Genomic DNA, 22,850 nt, shown 5'->3' on the forward strand with positions numbered 1-22,850 from the left:
GGCCTTGATCCCAGAGACTCATACTCAGGAAAGCTTGTGTAGGGCCTGGGAATCTGTATTTTAACAAGCACCCCTGAGGATTCTGGATACCAAAATGAATGGATCATGAGAAACACTGCTCCACAAACTGCTTGCTGGGGGGCTATTCAGTGGGTTCGTCTTAGTCCCCCTTGGTTCCAGTTTATTTTAAGTACTAGTTTATAAGTGTCAAGTACCAATAAAATCAGTTTTTCTGCCAAGAAAAATGATATCTTAGTTACTGCTTCCATCATCTCCCGAATTCTCTGTTCCTATTTCTGGAGCACCCCAGACGTGGCATGACTCTTGGCTCTCTGTTGGGTCTCCTCCATCTGAGGCTCCCAGCAACCTCGTCCTGTCAGCCCTTCTGGTTTTCTTTGTTTATTTGATTGTTTCTTTGCCTTTTTTTTTAAAGCAGATCTCTGTAAACCTCCCCTTCCCCAACAAACAAACCCAGAAAAGAAGTTAAGTGATGTTTATAAGCAAATATAAAGCTGACTTCTTGATGCAAGTATAGCTAGCTGGTAGGCATGTAAATGCTCTCACATGGCAAGGTATTCTGAGGGATGCAAAGAACAAATCCAAATAAGTCATGGTTTTAAAAATAAATGAAGCCCACGATGAGATACCACTTGAATGGCAATAATCGAAAAGACACTGTCAAGTGTTGGCAGGGATGTGGAGAAACTGGAACCATCATGCATCCCAAGTGATAATGTAAAATGGTGCAGCCATTTTGGAAAATGGTTTGTGATATCTTAAATAGTTAAATATACACTTAGCATATAATCTAGCAATTCCATTTCTAAGAACCTGCCCAAGAGAAATGACAGTATATGTTTGCACAAAGACTTATATGTGAATGTTCATAGCAGCTTTATTCACAATATCCTCAAACTTAAAACAATCCAAATGTCCATCAAATAGTGAATGTACAAACAAAATACAGTATATCCATACATGGGAATATTATTTAGCAATTAAAATAAGTGAAATACTGAAAGATGCTACGATATAGATGAATCTCAGGAACATAATGCTAAATGAAAAATGCCAGACACCAAAGGCTATATGTGATAAGATTCCATTTCTATGAATCTATAAAAGGCAAATTTGTAGAGACAGAAAGCAGATTTGTGGTTGCCTGGGGCTATAGAGGAGAGCAGAGAAGAACTGCAAATGGGTTTGAGGAAACTTTTTAGGATGATAGAACTGTTCAAAAACTGGATTGTGGTGATAATTGTACAGTAATATAAATTTACTAAAATCACTTAATCATACCTTCATAATGGAATTTTATGGAATGTAAATTTTACCTCAATATGGTGGTTAAATATTTTTGTAAATAAGGCATATAGCAAATTAAATAATCGATAGTTCTTTTCTCTGCAAAGGAAATAGAGACACTAGTCAAAGTATGGCCTGCAGACCTGGGGTCCCCAAAACAGTCTCAGGATGTCCTCAAGCTCATTTTCCTAACAATACTAAGAAGCAGTTTGCCCTTTTTGCTGTGTTGACATTTGCATTGATGGTGCAGAAGCAATGGTGGTTGAAACTGCTGGTGCTTTAGCACAAAATCAAGGCAGTGGCCCCCAATCTTATAGTCATTGTATTCACCTGCACCATGCACTTACAGTGGAAGGATACATTCCATTTTCACTTAAGAATCTCCTTGATGAAGCAGTAAATTTTATTTAATTTTATTAAGTCTTGTGCCTTGGGTGCAGAGCTTTTTAATAGTCTATGTGATAAAATGGGAAAGAGGCATACGTAAGGCATTTCTTCTGCACACCCAGATAAGATGGTTATTTGAAGGAAAAGTACTTGTTCAGTCGATGGAGTTGCAGGCTGAACTCATGGTTGTTTTTATGGAATACCATCTCTACTTTAGAGAAAAAAATGCCTGACAGATAAATTATGAATATTCAGGCTTGGGTATTTTGCAAACATTGTCTCAAGAATGAATGAAGAGAGGGGCGCCTGGGTGGCTCATTCGTTAAGCATCTGCCTTCGGGTCGGGTCATGATCCCAGGGTCCTGGGATCGAGCCCCGCATCGGGCTCCCTGCTCAGCGGGAAGCCAGCTTCTCCCTCTCCCACTCCCCCTGCTTGTGTTCCCTCTCTCGCTGTGTCTCTCTCTGTCAAATAAATAAAATCTTAAAAAAAAAAAAAAAGAATGAAGAGAACCTGTCACTTCAAAGAAAACAATTGGCAGTATGTGTTGCCAGTCATAAAATTCAAACGTTAAACCAAAATTAGAATTTTGGAAAATTTTATACCACCATGAGCTTGACAGCTTCTGTCAAGATTTTCCTAATGAGATTGATGGTGAATTTTAACAAATGTGATTTTTTTTCATATTGTACAAGGAAATGTGTCAAAATTTGTATAATATGGGCAAAGGGGTCTTGATACTAGAGCGTTTGAGAACTGCTGGCCTAGTGGCTAATAGCAAGGACTCTGGGGCCATTCGGCTTTGGTCAAAATCCCACCACTATCACTTATCACCTGTATGGTCTCAAGAAAATACTTCACCTCTCGATGCCTCCTCAGCTTTCTCATCTATACAAGGGGAATAAAAATGGTACCTATCTCAGAGAGGTATTGTGGACGTAAGAATGAGTTGATAGGGCGCCTGGGTGGCTCAGTCGTTAAGCGTCTGCCTTCGGCCCAGGTCATGATCCCAGGGTCCTGGGATCGAGTCCCCCATCGGGCTCCCTGCTCGGCAGGAAGCCCGCTTCTCCCTCTCCCACTCCCGCTGCTTGTGTTCCTGCTCTATCTCTCTCTGTCAAATAAATAAATAAAATCTTTAAAAAAAAAAAAAAAGAATGAGGGGCGCCTGGGTGGCTCAGTCAGTTAAGGGACTGCCTTCGGCTCAGGTCATGATCCCGGAGTCCCGGGATCGAGTCCCGCATCGGGCTCCCTGCTCGGCGGGGGGGGTCTGCTTCTCCCTCTGACCCTCCTCCCTCTCGTGCTCTCTGTCTCTCATTCTCCCTCTCTCAAATAAATAAAATCTTAAAAAAAAAAAAGAATGAGTTAATATATGTGAATATTTGTGAATATTAAAATGAGTTACTATATGGAAATCACTTAGAATAATGCCCGACCTATATAGTAAGTGATCATTGATATTAAGATCCTGGTGAATGGTAATTTGTAAAAATAAATACATCATACATACATAATCAAAAGAATCTCTCTGTAATTATATATACTTTCTTTTTTCTTTTTTATAACTGGGAAATCTGAAGGTGACATTCCCCCCAGTGCCTCTGCCGAAGCTTTGGTCCTCCCACTTCCTGGCAGCGCGCACCTGTGCGCATGCGCAAAGGGATGGCTTGTTCAGGACCTGAGTGTCCCCGCCCCCTCCTCCCCCCCATCCCCATCCATTGAGCCCTGTTATTTGGGGTTTCCTTCTCTCCCTAGCAACCACACAATGTATTTTCAAGGAAGATGCAGAGAAGCAATGTCATTGTGAAGGGTACCGTTTAATACATTGACTATAAGCAGAATACGATTGTGTATCGTTTACAGTCATAGAATTAGAGGCGTCGTTCCTGCCTCAGTAATGTTTACAATTACAGTGTCTCAAAAAATAAATAACAAAATTACAGTGTATCATTTAGGCTCAGCGTTTGGGAAATTAAGTGAATAGGGAAAAAGTGTAGGGCTCTGTCCTGTGTCCATTTTCGGTGCTTAATCCAAGCAGACAGGAAGTTTAAGGGGGAAAAAATGACTAACTTGGAACCTACCTCTGCAGTTCTTCAGAGAGACTACATTAAAGCTATTTTTATCTCTCACTGTTAAAAAGAAGTTCATCATTTGTTGACCTTGTTCATTCGTGCTACCAGTATACGATGTGTAACTCCCATGAAGTGCCAGGCAGGCCCCACCGAGGCTCGGAGTCCCCACTGGTAAAGCCTAGCCCTCCTGGAGCTGCTTTGTGAAAGCTAAGGTGGTTCATCTGTTGTTCCCTGGCTGGGTCAGCAGAAGGAGCAGTATATATTTTATGCCTTTTAAAAGTGTATGAAAATGCTCTTCAGTTTAGTGTGGGGCAAAGAAGGTAAGATAGACCGCAAAAGAATCCTAACAATTGTTTCTTTTCCTGGAAGATCACAAACAAAAATTACCCTGTATTTTGGAGTCCTGATGTTATACAGATAAGCTCACGTTTAATGGTAAATAGCAAACAACCACAGCATGTAAATCATTGGAGTTTCACTGATTTAAATGGCTTCTGCTGTCCTGAGAGAAATAGGAACTCTCAAAAGAGTTCATTTGGTGACCATCTGCTTTATGCACCATCCCACATCACTCTTTATTCCTTGCCCTCCCCTGGGTCTTTAAAATCGCTACACATCAGGTTCCTTGAGTGGATATAGTCACCTGTTATAAACAGGTTTAGAATAGTCTGTCCTTTCATTTCGGGGATGTGTTGTCAGAGCAAATTATAAAGCATCCTAAATATTTTTTAAAGATAGTGTTGTATAAATACAGAGCAGTACTATTATTGAGATAGTATACCTACTGATATACTTGCATTTTTTAAAAAAGATTTTATTTATTTATTTGAGAGAGAGAGCACAAGCAGCAGGGGTGGGGGGGCAGAGGGCAGAGGGAGAAACAGACTCCCCACTGAGCAAGAAGCTTGACATGGGGCTCGATCCCAGGACCCTGAGATCATGACTTGAGCCAAAGGCAGACGCTTGACCGATTTAGCTACCCAAGTGTCCCAATATACTTGCATTTTAAGATTTGAGAATGTTTCTTTCCCGTGAGGCTGGTAAACTGGGGATAAAAAATCAGATCAGACTAAAAGCCAAAGAAGTGCTTCTTGAATATAAGTTAGTATTGAATGTTATTAATTCAATTGAATTCAATCTCAGTATTTGTTATGGGTGGAATAAATTAGTTATTGTTAATCATGTTCTTGTCTCTGTCACTGCGAGGGCCTCATGCAAACTTCATGTCTCAATAACCGCAGTTGTCTTTTATAAACAAAATGCACTGCATTGAACAGTTAACCTGAGCACATAAACAATGTCTGTAATTACACTACTGCTGTTCTTTGGCACTAGAATCTTCTGTTCCTTGATTCTCTTACTAATTTTTCCTAAAAACACCTAAACATCAAATATTAGTTGCACATAATTTCTTAAAAATACTTATAGCTGTTATAAAGCTAACTTCTCTTTTCCTGACAGTGTTCCCTGTTAAAATGCTTGGGCAGTTTTACCTTACAGTATAACCTCTTTGCAGGATTTTTTGCCCTTGTGAAGTGGTCAGCTGTGCAGGGTCTCAAACAAATCTAACATTTCCATGATGACAGTTCATGCCACTGCTTAATTGCTGATTCTCACCTTGTCTATTACATGTGTGTTTTATGTTTTTCAGGAAAAAAGTGCCAGTTCAAACGTAAGACTTAAAACTAATAAAGAGATTCCAGGATTAGTCCATCAACCCAGAGCAAAGTAAGTTCTGGTTCTTATTTTCCTTATGTTGTCTTTAAAGCTAATAATGTTTTCAGAGTGAGCTCAGTTTTGCCTGCCAGCTAACCAAGATGTATTGTAAAGCTTCAGTGAATTGAGACAGTGTGGTTTGGTCTAATGGAACAGCATAGAGAGTCCCAAAACAGACCCATAATAAATGACAGAACTGACATTTCAGATCAGTTAGAAGAAAATAAAGGGGAATATCTTTATGACTATGGGGTAGGGAAGAATTTTGAATAAGTCACAAAAGATGCAGATCTTAAGAAAAATGATTCATTAATATGACTGCATTAAAATTAAGAAATTCCATTTATCAAAATTTACTGTAGGGGAGTAAAAGGAAATGGTGGAATTTATCTACAGTGCATATAATGGACAATAGTTGGGTTTCCAGGTTATGTAAAGTAATTCTATAAATCAGTAAGTACAAAACAGAGAGCTCATAGAAAAAGAGGCTAAAGATGTGAACAACCATTTCACCACAGAGGAAACTTGAAGAGCTAATAATGTCTAGGGAAAATACCATTTCACACCACAAGATGGGCAAAATTTAGAAAGTCTGATGGTACAAATGGTTGACCAGGATGTTGAACAACAGGCACTCTTCACCCCAGTGGAAATATAAGCCAGTACAATTACTTTGGAAAACAATTTGTATTTTCTAATAAAATTGTACCTGGACATACCTTGCCCACAAGCAACTCCCCTCTCAGGTGTATTAGCCTAGAAAACCCTCACGCATGTGTGCCCCAGATATGGTTGATGGGTCCATAGCAGCACTGTTTACATGAGCTCGTAAAGCTCTTGAAGGCAAAACCCGAATGTCCTTCAGAAATAGAGTGGATGACCAAAAAATGTGGCATATTCTTAAGCTAGGAATTCTACACATCAGTGAAAGTGAATGACCTATGACTGCATATGTCAAGATGGAGGACGGTCACGAAAGTAAGGCTGTGCAGTAAGGAAATACTAGCACCTGCCTGCATATAGTCATTTATATAAAGTTCAAAAAAAACAGGCAGAACTAATCAATAGGTTATATATGTATGTCATAAAACGATAAAGACGAGCGAGGACATGAAAAGGCATTAAACTTAGAAGAGTGGTTCTTTCTCACTGGATGGAAGACAGTGGGACCAGGGATTCTGTTTGTTAACCTGAGTGGTGATTACATGGGTGTTCCTTTCATTGTTATTATTTAAAACTGTACAAATAACATGGTACATTTTGTTATGCATTGCACGATTAAAAAGTTAGAGAGAAGAATGAGTATTTTTCTAGATTGTTCTAGAACTGATTCTACCTTGGCAGTGAAACGCCCTTTGTGTGACTTTGAAGCTATCTCCCCTTTCCTTCAAAGAGGCTCTGTTTTCCCAAGGCTACAAATCTCTTTTGTGGGGTTTCCCCTAAATAAGAACAAATTCCCTGAGGGTGCTGATCGTACTAGTGCAGCTGATCGTCACACCCCCCCCCCAAATAAACCTATTACATCTATTTAATAGTAGTTCCATCCCAGTCATAAGCAAAAGTTGTGTTACGTCTGGTTCTTCCCAGGAAATGGAGACAAAAATAACCGAGGTCCAACCAATCACTTTACCCTGGCTCGGTGTCTTTGGTGGTGCTGTAGGTGGTTAGGACTCTACAGGGTGGTGAGCTCAGAGATTTAATTGTTTACTTTCAAAGAAAATTGGACATTTTAAAATCCACTTACCATTTACATTGACAGTGGGATGGTAAAACCGAATTTTGCACCCTTAGGGACACGTGATGCCATAATCACAACCTCCCACATCCACTTCACTGGTAGCCACTTTCATCTACACTAATTTTATCTGCCTTTGAGGGACAGCAGGTATCTGATGATAGAATGAAGTCATCTTTTCATTCAAGCCATTCAATATATGCTATTTTTAAAATTTTTTTTAAGATTTTATGTATTTATTTGACAGAGAGAGACACAGCGAGAGAGGGAACACAAGCAGGGGGAGTGGGAGAGGGAGAAGCAGGCTTCCCGCGGAGCAGGGAGCCCGCTGCGGGGCTCGATCCCAGGACCCTGGGATCATGACCTGAGCCGAAGGCAGACGCTCAACCGACTGAGCCACCCAGGCACCCCCAATATATGCTATTTTTAAATGTTTCCCTTATCTCTGAGTTCTAAGGAGGGGTTGCATTAAAGAGAATTTCTTTTTTCCTTCAGTGTAAATACTTACGGAACTTAGACATAGACACATTGAAGCAGATGCTTTGCAGACGGGCCTGTGCTGGGGCTTTCAGAGAGATTGATTAAACTGGCTCATGTGTTTACATTTAAATTAGGAAGAAAATCTTCTGGTGTGTGTGTGTGTGTGTGTGTGTGTGTGTGTGTGTGTGTGTTTTAAACTATGAGTCAGAACCTTAGGTTACAGGAATTCAACTTTGAAATCTTCCTGTAAGGCCATGAGGAGTGGTACTTTTCCTCCTTACTGACACAGAGGATCAGGGAAACTATTATTTATTCTGCAGTGTATAAAACAAGATAATGAGTTTCTTTTCTCCAGAAGTGGAAGGGCAATCCCATATGTGATAACAGGAGATTTAGTAATAATAAAGGTAGATAGGTAATAAAAGGCAGATAGTCTTCACACCTTCATTTGATATAACATGCAGAGCCCATTCTTACTTTATGATCTCAGGCCAGTGTCATTGGGCTTCAGTTTTCTCAGATTAAAACAGAGGAGAAAAATCCTCTCTCCTAGGGCTGGAGATTAAATGAAATAATGTACGCCCAGTGTCTATCACAGTGTCTGATGCTTGTTAAGAATGCCTTAACAGTTAGGGGCATCTGGGTGACTCATTCGGTTAAGCGTCTGCCTTCGGCTCAGGTCGTGATCCCAGGGTCCTGGGATCGAGCCCCGCATCGGGCTCCCTGTTCAGTGGGTAGCCTGCTTCTCCCTCTCCCACTCCCCCTGCTTGTGCTCTCTCTCTCCCTCTCTCTCTCTGTCAAATAAATAAAACCTTAAAAAAAAAAAAAAAGAATGTCTTAACAGTTAGAAACAGCCCAAATGCCCTTTAACAGGAAATTGGGTAAAGAACCTCACTGCCTTCACACAGTGGAATATTAGCAATTAAAACAAATGCACTTCTGGTAAGCGCTGTGAATTGTGCAAGACTGTTGAATCTCAGATCTGTACCTCTGAAACAAATAATGCAATATATGTTAAGAAAAAAAAAAGATGAAAAAGGTAGCGGGAGGGGAAGAATGAAGCGGGGGATATCGGAGGGGTAGACGAACCATGAGAGACGATGGACTCTGAAAAACAAACTGAGGGTTCTAGAGGGGAGGGGGGTGGGGGGATGGTTTAGCCCAGTGATGGGTATTAAAGAGGGCACATTCTGCATGGAGCACTGGGTGTTATGCACAAACAATGAATCATGGAACACTTCATCTAAAACTAATGATGTAATGTATGGGGATTAACATAAGAATAAAAAAAAATAAAATAAAACAAATGCACTGTAGCAACACATAACACTGGATGGACCTGAGCAATACAATACTAGAAGAAAAGAGTAGGCCCTGAAAGATTACATAGAGCATGATGCACTCTTCGTAAAGTTAAAAACAACTAAATAAATCTGCTTTATAAAGCACATATGCAGTAAAGCTCTATAAAAGGGGGGAGGGCATGTTGGTTCCCTTGAGTTGGGGGAAACACACGCCTGGGTGGGAAGAAAGGTAGCTCTAGGTTGTTGTCCAGGTCCTGGCTTTTGTTTTTTGTTTTGGTTTTGTGGATGCTTATTATACTATATTTGACTAAATAAAAGTGAGCCGTGCATGAACTGCTAGCAAGGGTGTGCCATGATGTGAGGATTAGGATTAAGCCACTTCCCCAACGTCCAGTTGAGCAATGGTGATGATAATTATGAAAGAAAGAACTGTGTTCAGGCCAAGATTTGCCAGGAACTCCCTGAGTGATGGCATTTTATTTTTGCAGGTGAAGTATTAGGGAGTCAGGGCCTTGCCTTCTGATACTTTTGTGGCTTAGGTTTTTATTATAAGGGGAAACTTTTTAAGTCACTGAAAATGAAAGCCGTATACCTTTCAGCTCTCAAGCTCATTTTGCCCACCTTTTTCATTCCTTTGATTACTCGTCATTAAGATTCCATACTGTTGTCATCCCTCGTGTCATGAAGCCGAGGAATCATAGTCAGAAGAGCTTTGGATGACTCAGGGTTGACTCACAAGGGCTCAGCCAGTGCCAGCTGGGGGCACAGGAAGTGCTGGGGAGCATTGTGTTTTCCGCTCAGCTGAGTGCAGGGAGAGAAATTGGAATTACTGAGATTGTTAAGTTTTATCAGTTGAATCAAGTGCCAGCATACAGGCTTTTATAAAATATTTTTAGATCTCATTAATCTTAGCATCAAATATTCGTACTTTATAAACTGAATCATAAACAATTTAATTATCCGTTTCTATTATCGTGAGGAAAACTAGAAAGGCCAGTGTGCTTTTTTCCTCCCTCCCCACGGATGGTCACCAAAGTGTGCATCAGAAAGGGTTTAAGGAGGGGGCTGTTACCTACGGACTGTTTCTCACGGTGCAGTTCGGACTCTTGAAGGTAAAAACGAATATTAATGCCATCGTGTTGATGGAGATCCCACACGAGGAGAGAACATCCGTGTTTATCTAGGCAGCAGTCGGTGCAGATGGGGCGACTTCGTGATTTATTCACTCCCCCAGAGTAACAGTGCTGCCTCTGCCCCTGTGGAAGGGCCTTCGGGGCTTGTCTGTGAAATGAATCCACAGAGGACAGAGATGAGCCAAGTGAGCGTCATGCTTGCGGGTCACACCACCCTGAAGATGGCCTCACGCGGGCCCTTGCTCTGACGGGGACAGTGGAGCCTATCAGAAGGAGCTCATTTGGTGCGTCAGGATTTGATAATAAATAAGTCACCCTTCCATTAGTCTTTTCTGGCTAACACCGTCCACATACTGTGTGTGGCAAGATAGTGAGTCGGTCTGGCGGAAGACGCGTCTTGGTAGGTTTTGAAATGAGACAGAGGCGGGTAGGGATGTCCTGATGCTCTTACCCAAGGACAAAGCAGGCAGCATTTCTCTATCAGCGGGGTATGATGGTAGAGATGCACCGAATGAAAGCCAGTGGCCTAGGTTTGGTTAGAATTGTTTCTCAGAGGGCACACATGAAAATGAAAATGGTAGAGTTTGCCTCCCAGCCCTCGTACCCGCTGCCCCAGAGTGAGGCTACTGTTTGGTTCAGGATTCAGGTGGGGTTGCAGATACCCTGTCTTGACTAATTATTTCTGGGTTAAGGGGCTTTTGTTCAGTTTGCTTTAATCAAGGAATTCCTTTTTTTTTTTTTTTTTTTTTAATGGGTAGAAAGTATGTAGTTAAAACTACCCAAAGCTGGAACCACTAAGATTTTTGTGCTGGCTTACTATGTATGCATCTTAAAGTCCTCACCATTACCTTTGGCATCAAGCTCCTGATATGGACCCCGGAGCTCTGCATTCTTTTTTAAAATTTATTTATTTATTTATTTATGTAATCTCTCTACCCAATGTGGGGCTCTAACTCACGACCCCGAGACCAAGAGTCGGCCGCTCCTCTGACTGAGCCAGCCAAGCGCCCCTGAGCTCTGCATTCTTGATCCCAGACATGGCAGACACATTTGCAGAATCACTTTTACTTAAGACTAATCATTTTGTTAGTCTAGTATGCATATGTGTGAGTACTAACCAAGCATGCCTGTTTTCATGTTGTGATAGTTCAATTAAGCAGTTAATGGAAGTTAGTAGTAATCCTAGAATATCAGTGCTGGAAGGGACCTCAGAGACCAGCCTAATGGTTTTAGAAATGAGAAATCTGAGGCCTGCACCTCACCCATGCCAACCTACTGAACTGCCTCTGTGAGGAGTCATGCATCACATGAATTAAAATAGGTACGCTTAGTCAATTGAGTAAATATTTATTGCCCTTCTGTTATTTGCAAGGCAATATATGTTAAAAACTCTACCCTAAAAGTTTCCACCGTGTACCTCAAATCCTAAACATGCCATTTTTTTTTGTTAGATTTTATTTATTTATTTGAGACAGAGAGAATGAGAGACAGAGAGCATGAGAGGGAGGAGGGTCAGAGGGAGAAGCAGACTCCCCGCGGAGCAGGGAGCCCGATGCGGGACTCGATCCCGGGACTCCAGGATCATGACCTGAGCCGAAGGCAGTCGCCCAACCAACTGAGCCACCCAGGCGCCCCTAAACATGCCATTTTTATGAGGTCTCTTGGAATTTCCTAAGGAAACTAATATATACATGGTTATCTGTATTAAGATATGTGTATGCGTGCATGCGTGGTTATCTATATTAAGGAATACCTATATCTATATGTCTTCACGCCTTTTCTATCTGGGACCCAGAGCTGTCCAGCAACCTCATTTGCTGAGAGCATGGCCAGGAACAGGGAGGATGCCCAGAATGTGTCTGAGCAGTCACAATGACTGCCAGAATATGCCTGTTCCCCACTCACAAGAACCATCCCCCGCCCCAAGCTCTCCCTCAGAGCCTGTTTACACTAACTTTAGACACAACTCTAACAGACTTGGATGTGCTAAGCATGGAGTAGAGAAGTAGCAGCTGGGAAGGAAACTGAAAGAGAACCAATACCTTCCTTGACAAGAGGAAATGAGGGGAAAAGTTCAAAGCAGGCAGAGAACAAAAGCCCGTAGTTTCAGGCCACCTTGCTTAATTAAGGAGAGACAGCTCTCCCCATCTCAGAGGCTCTAGGGGGTGTCCCAGTATTACAGAGGGGGATTGTGATTTAAGATCATGGGAGTGGCCTCTAGTCATTAAGTGAAAGTTAAATAATGTTTGTGATAGATCTTGTATTAAAGTTTAGAAGATTTGCATCCAAAGCGGCTCAAATAAAAATTGTTTTGGCACTTAAAGAAGTAAAACCATGGGGAATCTGGAAAAACTCAGGTATGTAAAAGTGGCTTTTCCGCCCAGCCAGAGAAAGAGAGGAGACTGTTTTAATATATTCTCATCATCCCAGATTCTGGCCTGCCTTTCTAACCTGCAACAAGAGAGGACCTTTTTCTGAAACAGGACATTTACCTCACTTGAATTATCACATAAAGGACAGGAAAAATTACATGATGCATGTGAAAGTTGATTGCTGATATCAGATAGTTTATCATTTTCCTTTTATATCAGAGCTGATGTCATGGTGCTCCCAATGTTAAATCTTGGTTTTACACACAGGGAAAAACATTTGAGCCCCATTATCTGTCCTTGGAGGCCTGAAGGGTTTGGGGTCTCTTGGGCCATTCTCTGTGGCCCCTAAAGGGTGAGGCAGAATGCTAAGGGTAAGTCAGGTGGGCTGCCCCCCACACCTAGACTTGCAGAGCCTCCCCTCCTTCCATGCGCAACCACTGCAACAACCGAGCTCTAGAAAGGGGCACTATGCGATGTGTCTCTTAGCCCAGCGTCCTGAACCTCCTTGGACCATCTGCACCTGTTTGTTGCGTGGAAATTACTATCATTAAGACCCTTTCCTCCCCATGCCCTTCCCATCTGTGATTCTTCTCCGCTCTCCTTTACCTTCTGATGTTTTGTCCCCAGCACCCATGTCGGTCTCACTAAGTGTGCAGTCAAATAGCATTAGACAAGCAAACACACAGGACAAGTGCTACTCACATATGCCCCCTGCCTCTATCCCACATTCCATGGGATCTCACTTCCAAAGAGGTGCATTGGCTTTCACCACTGCACAAAGGGTTCAGGGGCAATGTCAAGTTCTTTGCCTGTTAGCTGCCAGCCCATAGCTACACGGTCGGCTGAATACCATGCTGATGATGACAGTCTTTGTAAAATACACATTTTCACAAAATAACTTGGATATATTTTCTTCTCACAGTTACACACAGGTTTGAAATATGCCATGGAATGCTTGTCTGTGCTTTTTTTTTTTTTTAATCACAAATGTGTATCTGAAGAAAAAAATTGACACATACCTCCCAGTAACATCACTATAAATAATATGTGTACATTGAAAGGAAATTGTATACCGTAAATCATAGGAACTGATAGACTATAATGAAACACATTTATAGGAATTACTGGAATGGCATTTATCCTTAATATGACTTAGACTGTTCACTGGAATAGTCGGTAATATATAAATGTCTGCTTCAAAGTTTGGGGACTCAGTGGTTTTCATTTGAGGGAGCTGGTTGAAGAAAACATTGAAATAATGCACTTAACTATTCCTTGTTTTTTTAGCATGCACATCTCTGAAAGCCAACAAGAATTCTTCAGAATGCTGGATGAAAAAATTGAAAAGGTAAGAAGTAAAATAAATGAACTACTTGTTTCAAGGGAAATATGCTCACTGCCTCATGAGTGAAGGTAATAATATTCTGATTTCTGTGTTACAAAGCTGTTCTTGTAAGGGGATGGGTAGAGAGTTAAAATAAAAGTCACCCCTCACACCAAAAAAAAAAAAAAAAAATGTGACTATGACAATGTTTAATATATGCTAGAGCAGCACCCAAGATCCTAGGCTTGTTGATCATTAATTAACATGTGTAGGGCCAAATAGAGACTAGTAAGAGCCTTTGCCTCGAGACAGAACATTGCTATCCCTGCACATTGTCTGCACCTGATACCCTGCTCTCACTTGAGACGGCAAGCAAGAAGGTTGTTAGTGCCTGTCAAAACCTATGGAGTGTCCACTATATGCCTGACGCTGCTGTGAGTTCTGTACAAACATCGCATGTGTGTTGCAGTCAATACCCACCGCAGGGAAATGGCTCAGAGACAGGTATCATCTGCATTTTACAGACAAGGAAACTAAGGCTCAGAATACTTGAATAACTTACCAAGGTTTGCAAGGCCACTAGTGGTCAAGTTGGAATTCCGGCCCACATCTGCCTGACCCCAAAGCAGTTGCTTCCCTCCCAAGTTGCTTCTCTAAGAGCGTGGGGATTTTACATTGACAGGAAGATCTGTGTGGAAATTGAACCCATACTTAGGATCTCAGAGTGCCATATGCTGATCAACTGAATGAAGTATGGAATATGGTAAGAATTAAAGGCTTACTTACATACTTGTAGAATTTAAATTCATCACTGCAGGGGGTGAATTTTAAATACTACAGTTATAAATCTGAGTATTACCATTTGAAAACCCTGTTCTGAAGAAGAGTAAAATTCTAAATTCAGAACATAGCACAACTATGATTAAGGCATCATGGGCCAGTTTTGCCTTTGAAGTTTTTTCCATTTTAATTTTTATTTATTTTTTACTTTTTGTGGCACTTTTACCTGAGCATTCCTTCATGAATTCCTAAGTTATGACATATATCACTCAATGGAAAATAATGAAGGGCTTAAATTCATCAGTATTTTAGCAGCAGACCTCATTCTGAAGTGGACCTCCTTAAAAAATAGTTGTGCAATCTTCTAATGCACCATTAAAGGACCACATATGTTGCCAATGTGAAAGGTAGAGATGGATGATGAATTAGAATGGAACTTTAACCTACAGTATTACTTGGCTATGCATAAATACTCCTTTGCATATAATTTATTTTATTTTATTTTATTTTTAGAGAGGGAGAGTGAAGGGGCAGAGGGAGAGAGAGAGAGAGAAAGAATCTCAAGCAGGCTCCACACCCAGGGCTGAGCCCAACTCAGGGCTCGATCTCACCACCGTGAGATCATGACCTGAGCCAAAACCAAGAGTCAGAGGCTCAACCAGCTAAGCCACTCGGGTGCCCCTTTTTTTTTTTTAAGTGACATCCTGGCTTACATATGACTTTTTAGATTGAAAACTTCATCTAGGAATAATTACCAAGTTCCACGTATTCGTTCAAAAGCTGTTCGACTTGTCAATAACATTTGTTTTAGTAAAGAAAGGCAAAAAAATAAATATTTTTTTTCCCACTGTAATGGTGAAGACCTTTTCTTTCTCAGTTTGTTTGGGCTCCATGGCAATAAAAAGATCTTCTTAGTAGTCAGAGTTAGTCTGTAAAAGTTGAAACCTGAATAGTAAGTATCTTTTTAACCAAAAGTTACAAACTCTGACAAGGCATTTAAGATGATCTAATCCCTTCCTGGTGTGTTTCCATAATTGAAATTCTACCTCCTTTTACTCAAAACTGGAATTCATTGTTCACATCTGAAATCCGACTTCCCTTCTTCCTTTTGCATCCAGGGTATAGAGTATGATGTGTCTAACACAACAAAAGCAAAGTTTATAACTTGATCATTTGTTGGATGGAACCTTCCCTGGACAAAGGAGCATTTGTAGATTCAACATAAACAGTATTCCCACTATGGAATACATTTATGTTCGAAGAGCTGTTATGTAATCTGTGACATGCACCCAGTTATAGATTTCTAGGGGAATTTTCTATCCGGTCTGAACCAGGCTTTCCTGTTTCTTCCCTCTTATCTGAAGTTCATCTTTCTGAATATTTTGAACATGCTGTTCTGTGTATTATTTCACCATTGAGCCTCTAAGATTAAAATGTTCCTTCTTAATATATGCATTTGACTTAATATAATCTTCACTATATTTTATATAACCAAGATTGGAAGTGGATTCTTATAAATTATTTTCCTGACTTTCCACCATTGCTAAATATTTCTTTAGTCCAAGCTAGCCCGAGGACAACCATAAATGCAGCTCAGATCTATTCTTTAGGTTTTATAGGGTTGATTTTAAAAAGCAAAAAACAGGGGCACCTGGCTGGCACAGTCAGTTAAGCGTCCAGCTCTTGGTTTCAGTTCAGGTCATGATCTTGGGGTTGTAAGATCGAGCCCCACATCGGGCTCCACCCTGAGCACAGAGTCAGCTTCAGACTCTCTCTCCCTCTGCCCCTCCCTGCTCTGTGCATTCTCTCTCTCTCTCTCTCAAATAAATAAATAAATCTTTAAAAAACAAAAACACCTCAAGAGCTTCATGCTGAAAATTGGAGTCATTCTAAGAGGGCTTGAGTTTTGAGATTTAATCTCTCAGAAATGTCCAGGGATTCCTTTTTCTTCCTTCAATTGCTAAGAAGCAAAATTGACTGAATGTGCAGAGATTTAAATCTGCCCTTCCTTGATTCTTCCTTTATATTTATTGAATGTCTGTAGGACATGGTTTCAATTTACCCTTCAACTCTCGACACCAAAAGAAATCTCTGTCGCTCTCAAGAGACATGTAAAAGTACCATTAGTATAAAGAAAGTATAGTATAAAGACTGTTAGTTGGTCTCATATTTACAGTGGAACTTAAGTTGGACGGCTCTAGTTTGCACCTTCAGCTGGACCAGCATTTTCTAAGAAGTTAATGATGGCAAAGGAAAGCAAGTAGCGAAAATGCCTTTAAAAAACTTACTTACCACTTACTGAGTACCAGATAGTTATGCGGGATAGAAAATAGATAGGAAATTTGGGATACAAAATATGTAGGTAACAGTCCCTGGCCTTGAGGAGCTCAATTTTAAAAGTAAGTTTCTTTCACAATGTTTCTTTCACAATGTTTTACTGATTGGAACCCTTCATCCATCACCCCCTTCTCCCCACACCCCCCTGCCCTCCCGTCGTCACCGGGAGCCAGGTCCTCCTGTACCGAACACAAGTGTTTGTTGGGTCAGGTGTTGAAACTTGAGGTCCCATTAACCAGGCAGCCAGGACAGCTTCCTGGACACTTGGTACCATTTCCACTGCGCTGGCATCTAGAAGGCCAGGACACTGAGCTGCATCTGGGAGAGCTTTGGTCAGGAGAGCAATGAGAGTTCCAAAGAACTTTATAACCTCTATTTGATTTACTTCTGCATTTCCTTTGTGGAGAGTAAAATTCCTATGACACAATAGGAGCACTTCGTTTACTTTTACCTCATTATGTTTTACTCAGATATTCAATTGGAGTATGACCTGAGCTGAAGAAGGCAGAAACTTAACAGACTGAGCCATCCAGACGTCCCAAGACAGCTCTTAATATTAAAGAATGTCTCAGTACAGTGCCATTTGCATCTGATTAGTTTTTCTCAAGCAAGACTTTGTAAGCTTTGTTAAGCCGTGAGCATCTTTTTGGAATCTTATAAAAGTTATAGAGACTCTCCCTATAAAAATGCACATATCATATACACAGATTTCTTAAGTAAAATGTCAGGGTTTGATAATTCCCTGGAGCCTGTCCCTGGGCCCCAGGCCAAGAACCTGTGGATTTCTTTATGATGGCATTTCATTAATGTGCTGCTTCCCTCTGATCCAGGGGCTATCTGCACCCGTGAACCTTACTAGCAATGATCCATATAGATCTCTGGTTTTAAAGACTAGGAAACTCCACACAAACCCATTCTCCTTTTCTTACTGCCCTTCCTTCCTCTCAAAAGTAGCTGATAGTACTTCACCCCCTGAGGATGAGCGACCAGCACACCTACTGTATCATCTCGCTTATTCCTGTATGAGCTTGAGATTCTGTCACTGTTGAATGGAATTATTCATTATAACCTTTTGAGGAAATGTATGAGAAAGAGCAGCTCTGGATTTAAAATCGGCTGATTTTAAAGGACGTTTGTTCATCAATAGACCTGTACATCTATTTAAAAAATCATTTACACTTAGAAAATGTTTGCATTCCTGCAGTGGCCTGATTCCCCTGGCCCCAGAACTAACCTAGCTGGTGAGAAAGAGCATATCTGCATTTATAAATTTATTTCAAGGGCTCTTCCTCGTAATATTACATCAGCTCGGTATGAACCATGTCTTGAATCAATGTGTTGGAGATCAGAAGGTGTTTGCTTTTCACCTGGTGAAGAGAGTGACTAGCATGTAATTTACGAACCATGATGTTTGGTTCTATATATAAACTACCCCTGTAGGGGACTGTGTAACTTCAGAGTTGCTATAGAATCAGATACAATGTGTGGCAGATGCAGCTGATGATAGGTTTTACTCTCTGGGCACCTGTTTGAAGGCCTCCTCAGTGCCCACTAGGGAAGAGAAACATGGGGCTGTTGTATCAAATCCTAAGGAATGTTACACAGCCTGCCTGTGTGTGCAGAGGAAATCATAGGGTGTGCCTCCCTTCTTGCTTTTCACTTTTAGCAACAGCCAAGGCCCTCAACAGCCCTCAACACTGGTGGAGAGAGGCTCCTGCTGGCATGTATATTTTGCAAGTGGGCTGGTTTGCCAATATCATTTCATTAAACAGTTTTGTGTTCCACAGTAAGCATAGTATGGCCTTGCTATACTATGTTTGTGTTCCACAGTAAGCATAGTATGGCCTTGCTAATAACCAGACCCTTCCTGTGTCCCCTTGCCCTCCACCCCCCTGCCTTGCCTTCCCTCTCTCCTGTGTGTACCTTTCCTCATTCATCAGCCAAATTAAAGCTGTAGTTACAAGGGTAAGGATGGGACTCAGTCCTGTTTTGTTTTTCTCCCTACTGAATAGTCATGATGATAACACTGGTGTAGGAACCACTGGCAAAGCGTGTGCACGCTCTGGGCTAAGATGCTAAGGTAGCTGATAGGAATAGATGGTGCGGCCAAGGAGGATAAAGCAGGCAACGAGCCTGAAAGAAATGAAACACTCGGTCTCTGCTTGCTTTCTTTTTTCTGGAGGGCTTGATTTTCTGAGAATTCTTGAGGTACTATCAGCCGGGCTCTTTAGGGAGCAGCAGAGAAGAGTTCAGATTCCAGAACGATGCGGTACATGAATGCAAATAAGAACCCTACCGTTTTTATGAATGAAGTGTGGCCGACAGTAATGTGGGGCACAACCAGTGAATGGTGTCATTTTGCCATGGTGCAGTAGTTAGGCAAGGGAGGGCAGCCCAAGGTACCACTCAGAGCAGAGACAGTGATGCTGGTGTGGGCCATTCCCTTGTTCCCATTCAGTTTCTCCTTCCCATCCTCTTCCTGGGCTGTTTCCCGTCGTCTGCATGGCCTTTCCATTCTTTGCGTTTGGCAGCCATGGGCATTGTCTTAACCCTCTGGGCTAAGATTTGTCTTTGGGAATCATTTGTCTTTGCTTCCCCAGAACCTAGCACAGGGCCTAGGACAGAACAGATGCTTAGCACACTTGTTGAATGAGGGAATGGTACAAATAAGACCGTGGGGCTTAGCAGAAGCGAAAGCATACAAAGGAAGGAGGTATGGTCAGGCAGCCTCCTACAGTAGAGGGCTCAGCAAGATAGGAGGTGCTCTTAACAAAGAACAGCACAATAAGTAGCTAGTGGGTGCAGAGCCAAGACCTGCATTGAGAGAAGTCAAGGAAAGAGGCAGCACAGAGGAAGACAAAGAGCCTTGCTTCCAAGCCCGGGCCAGATCTGAGAACCAGCTCCAGTTGTAGCTGTGTGGCCCCAGGCTGGTTGTTAGACCTTTCTGATACTCTGGCTCCTCTTCGAAAAATTTGCATAATAATACCAACTTGTCTGGGAAGTTAGAGCTAATTCACCAGAGTCTAGCGGAGGGTTTGGTCCGTTGGACATGCTTGAAGTTGTTTGTATCCTTATCATCAAGGCCATTTGTAGAGACTGAGGGGAGGTGGGTTTTGAGGGGGCAAAAATTGAAACTAAAAATGCAGAACTTAACAGCTTGAATTTTGCTCCAGCAAAAGTGCCTTCCTGTGGTACAGATGTCTCCTTATAGGTGGAGTATTGGAAGAGGATTCTTTGCCAGTGTGCCCTGACCTGCCTCCCTCCTGTGTGGTATAAACGTGTTAAGGAATTAGATTCATGTGAACATTTTTAGCACCATTCAATAACCTTGCACTAGCTTTTGAGCTGTGATTACAGAACGAGTCGGTGAGTCAGTGGCCTGGGTAGAGCTGGATCCCTATATAGATTTTTCATGTTTAGAGGGTTCATTCTTTTTTAACTCTTGTAGATTTTTTAAAACACACTTTTACAAATAGCAATACCAGCCTCAAAAGGCTTGTGACAACAACAAAAACAAAAAAAGTTAGGAAAGGGGATCTCCCCCAAAATCATTAAAACAGTAAAACTGGGGGCGCCTGGGTGGCTCAGTCGTTAAGCGTCTGCCTTCGGCTCAGGTCCTGATCCCAGGGTCCTGGGATCGAGCCCCGCATCGGGCTCCCTGCTCCGCGGGAAGCCTGCTTCTCCCTCTCCCACTCCCCCTGCTTGTGTTCCCTCTCTCGCTGTATCTCTCTCTGTCAAATAAACAAAATCTTTAAAATAAAAAAAAAAAAAAAAAAAAAAACAGTAAAACTGACTTCTTTTGATTCATTTAATGAGCATAACTGGGATGTGTTCTCTGGACACAGAAATGAGCCAGGGGCCATAGGAGGTACATAATTTAAAAGTTGGGTTTTTGCCTTTAGGGAACGTCTAATCTAGAAGCATAAAATTTCGAGTTGAGAGGAACTTTAGAGAATATCTTATCGATTGCCCCCAACTCTTTGAAATTCCCACTAAGCAAATCCTCTGTAGCAAAGAATGACACATGCCCATTTATATCATTTGGGAAGGAATTACGAAGCATATTATGTTCTGTACATTTCTTGAAAGTTTTATTCTGAGATAATCTTGTTATTAATGGATACTTATTCCTCTCTTTGAAGTTCTGTTGAAGTTCTTTTTCACTCCTAGAAAAAGCATTCTTGGAGCAGATAATTCTAGATTGCCCTCATTTAATCCCATTTTCCTACATAGATTCAAAAGAGGAGTACCAAAATTCTTTAAACTCATATTCCCAAAATTGGTTGTTGGAGGTTTGGAGACATTTAATCATATCCTGCCTCCCTTCTGGGTTCTTAACAAACTGAAAATTGACACAAGGAGCCGGGTGACTGTCATGGGTCAGTGTCTCCCTTATTCATGAGCCTTGTAATTCCCAAATGCAGAGTTTCTAGTAAACTAGTTCAGAATATGTTTGCAACACTTAAAACATCGAAAGGATCTATAGCTGGAATATATAAAGAAGTACTATTAATACAAACCAATAAAATCATCAATGAAACTTCTGGGTCGGTATCCTTGAAATTCGTTTACATCTATACAATAAAATTTACTGAAGCATTCTGTGTTTGATAGCAAAGAGAAAGGCCCCCGAAGCAGCCTAAGTGTCTACCTGTGGAGGAATGAGTAGATGAAACTGTAGGAATCTGCAGTGGAATATTATACAGCAGTTAAAGGAAATGAATCAGGTGTGTGTGTGTGTGTGTGTGTATATATATATACGTGGACTGTATAGATTTGAAACCATATTATTACGTGAACAAGGGAATATGCAGAATGATAAAAATTGTATGATACCATCCCAATTAAAAAATGTAAAAATGCCGTACGTTATTTAGGGATGGACATTCAGCAAGTATTTATGAAGTACTGGCTATATGCCATATGCACTGATAGACGTATACACGTGTGTATGCACACATTGATATGGTATATTTTTATATGATATATTTATATATGGATGTGTTTATATCTGTTATATATTTAAACATGCATCTACACATAAAGCATAGTTTATCTGATAGAGTAAAAATATGAATGTTAGAGTATCAAAAATGAGCTGGGAGGCCGCCTACTAAACCCATGACCATTGTTGTGCCTGGGGACAGGGGAATGGGGACTGGGACAGCAATTTCATCAGGGAGGGCAGCAGCTAGAAGCAGATGTTACAAAATATCACTGCTTCTTATGTCCAAGTGATAGAAATACAGTCTTTGTTACATTCTTTTTACTTTTCTGTACCTTTTAAATTTCTCAAGATTAACAGAAGTCTGTGAAAACAGGACAATGTTTATGACAAAATGTCTAGTGGGAAAAAGCAGATTGAATAGTGGTCACGAGTCTTGCTCACACTTTCCACAGCATCCCAGCGTATGCAGTTTGGTGGAAGACAACCAACAAGCCGTAATATACAGGCACTGAGAAATGCTCTAAGTCACCTGAAACGGTCCTTTTTTAGATTTCCTTTGAATCATTATTCCCAAGGATTCTGATAGTCATGACCAGAGATGTAGTTGACTTCTGTTGATTGTTATTCGTATTGGCCAGTTGGCCAAATATGAGGCAATCCTTAATTTAATCAGAGCTTCCCATTAGGCTGAATAGTCCCCACAAATCCAGTCACTTCGGCTTGCCTCAGCCTGTCATGTGTCCTCTGGACCCCCCTCAGTTGTCATCCTTGTAGAGTGCTCATTCCCAGGAAATGTGTTGGGTTCATCAGGCCAGTAGGCCCCTCAGGATCCATAATGAAGTCCCATGGACCTGCTTTCCCTTCTCTTTTAGTGTGCAGGTTGGCCACCTTAGCCATGTCCTGGATGAGGAAGGAAGCCACATGGACATGCTCTCCCCATCCCGGGGCCCAGGACACCCACT

The 22,850-nt window shown here is 41.4% G+C and overlaps 1 protein-coding gene across 3 annotated transcripts in view; it reads left to right on the forward strand.

Annotated features, from left to right (window-relative positions):
- Positions 1 to 22,850, forward strand: part of C6H1orf21 (chromosome 6 C1orf21 homolog) — a 218,319-nt gene that overhangs the window by 183,276 nt on the left and 12,193 nt on the right. For all 3 annotated transcript variants that reach the window (XM_021682784.2, XM_021682785.1, XM_021682786.1), the window contains exons 4-5: positions 5,411 to 5,487; positions 13,787 to 13,847. In XM_021682784.2, coding sequence (XP_021538459.1) covers positions 5,411 to 5,487; positions 13,787 to 13,847 — 138 coding nt within the window. The remainder of the gene's footprint in view (positions 1 to 5,410; positions 5,488 to 13,786; positions 13,848 to 22,850) is intronic.

Source organism: Neomonachus schauinslandi, chromosome 6, assembly GCF_002201575.2.
Source record: "Neomonachus schauinslandi chromosome 6, ASM220157v2, whole genome shotgun sequence".
Lineage (NCBI taxonomy): Eukaryota > Metazoa > Chordata > Mammalia > Carnivora > Phocidae > Neomonachus > Neomonachus schauinslandi.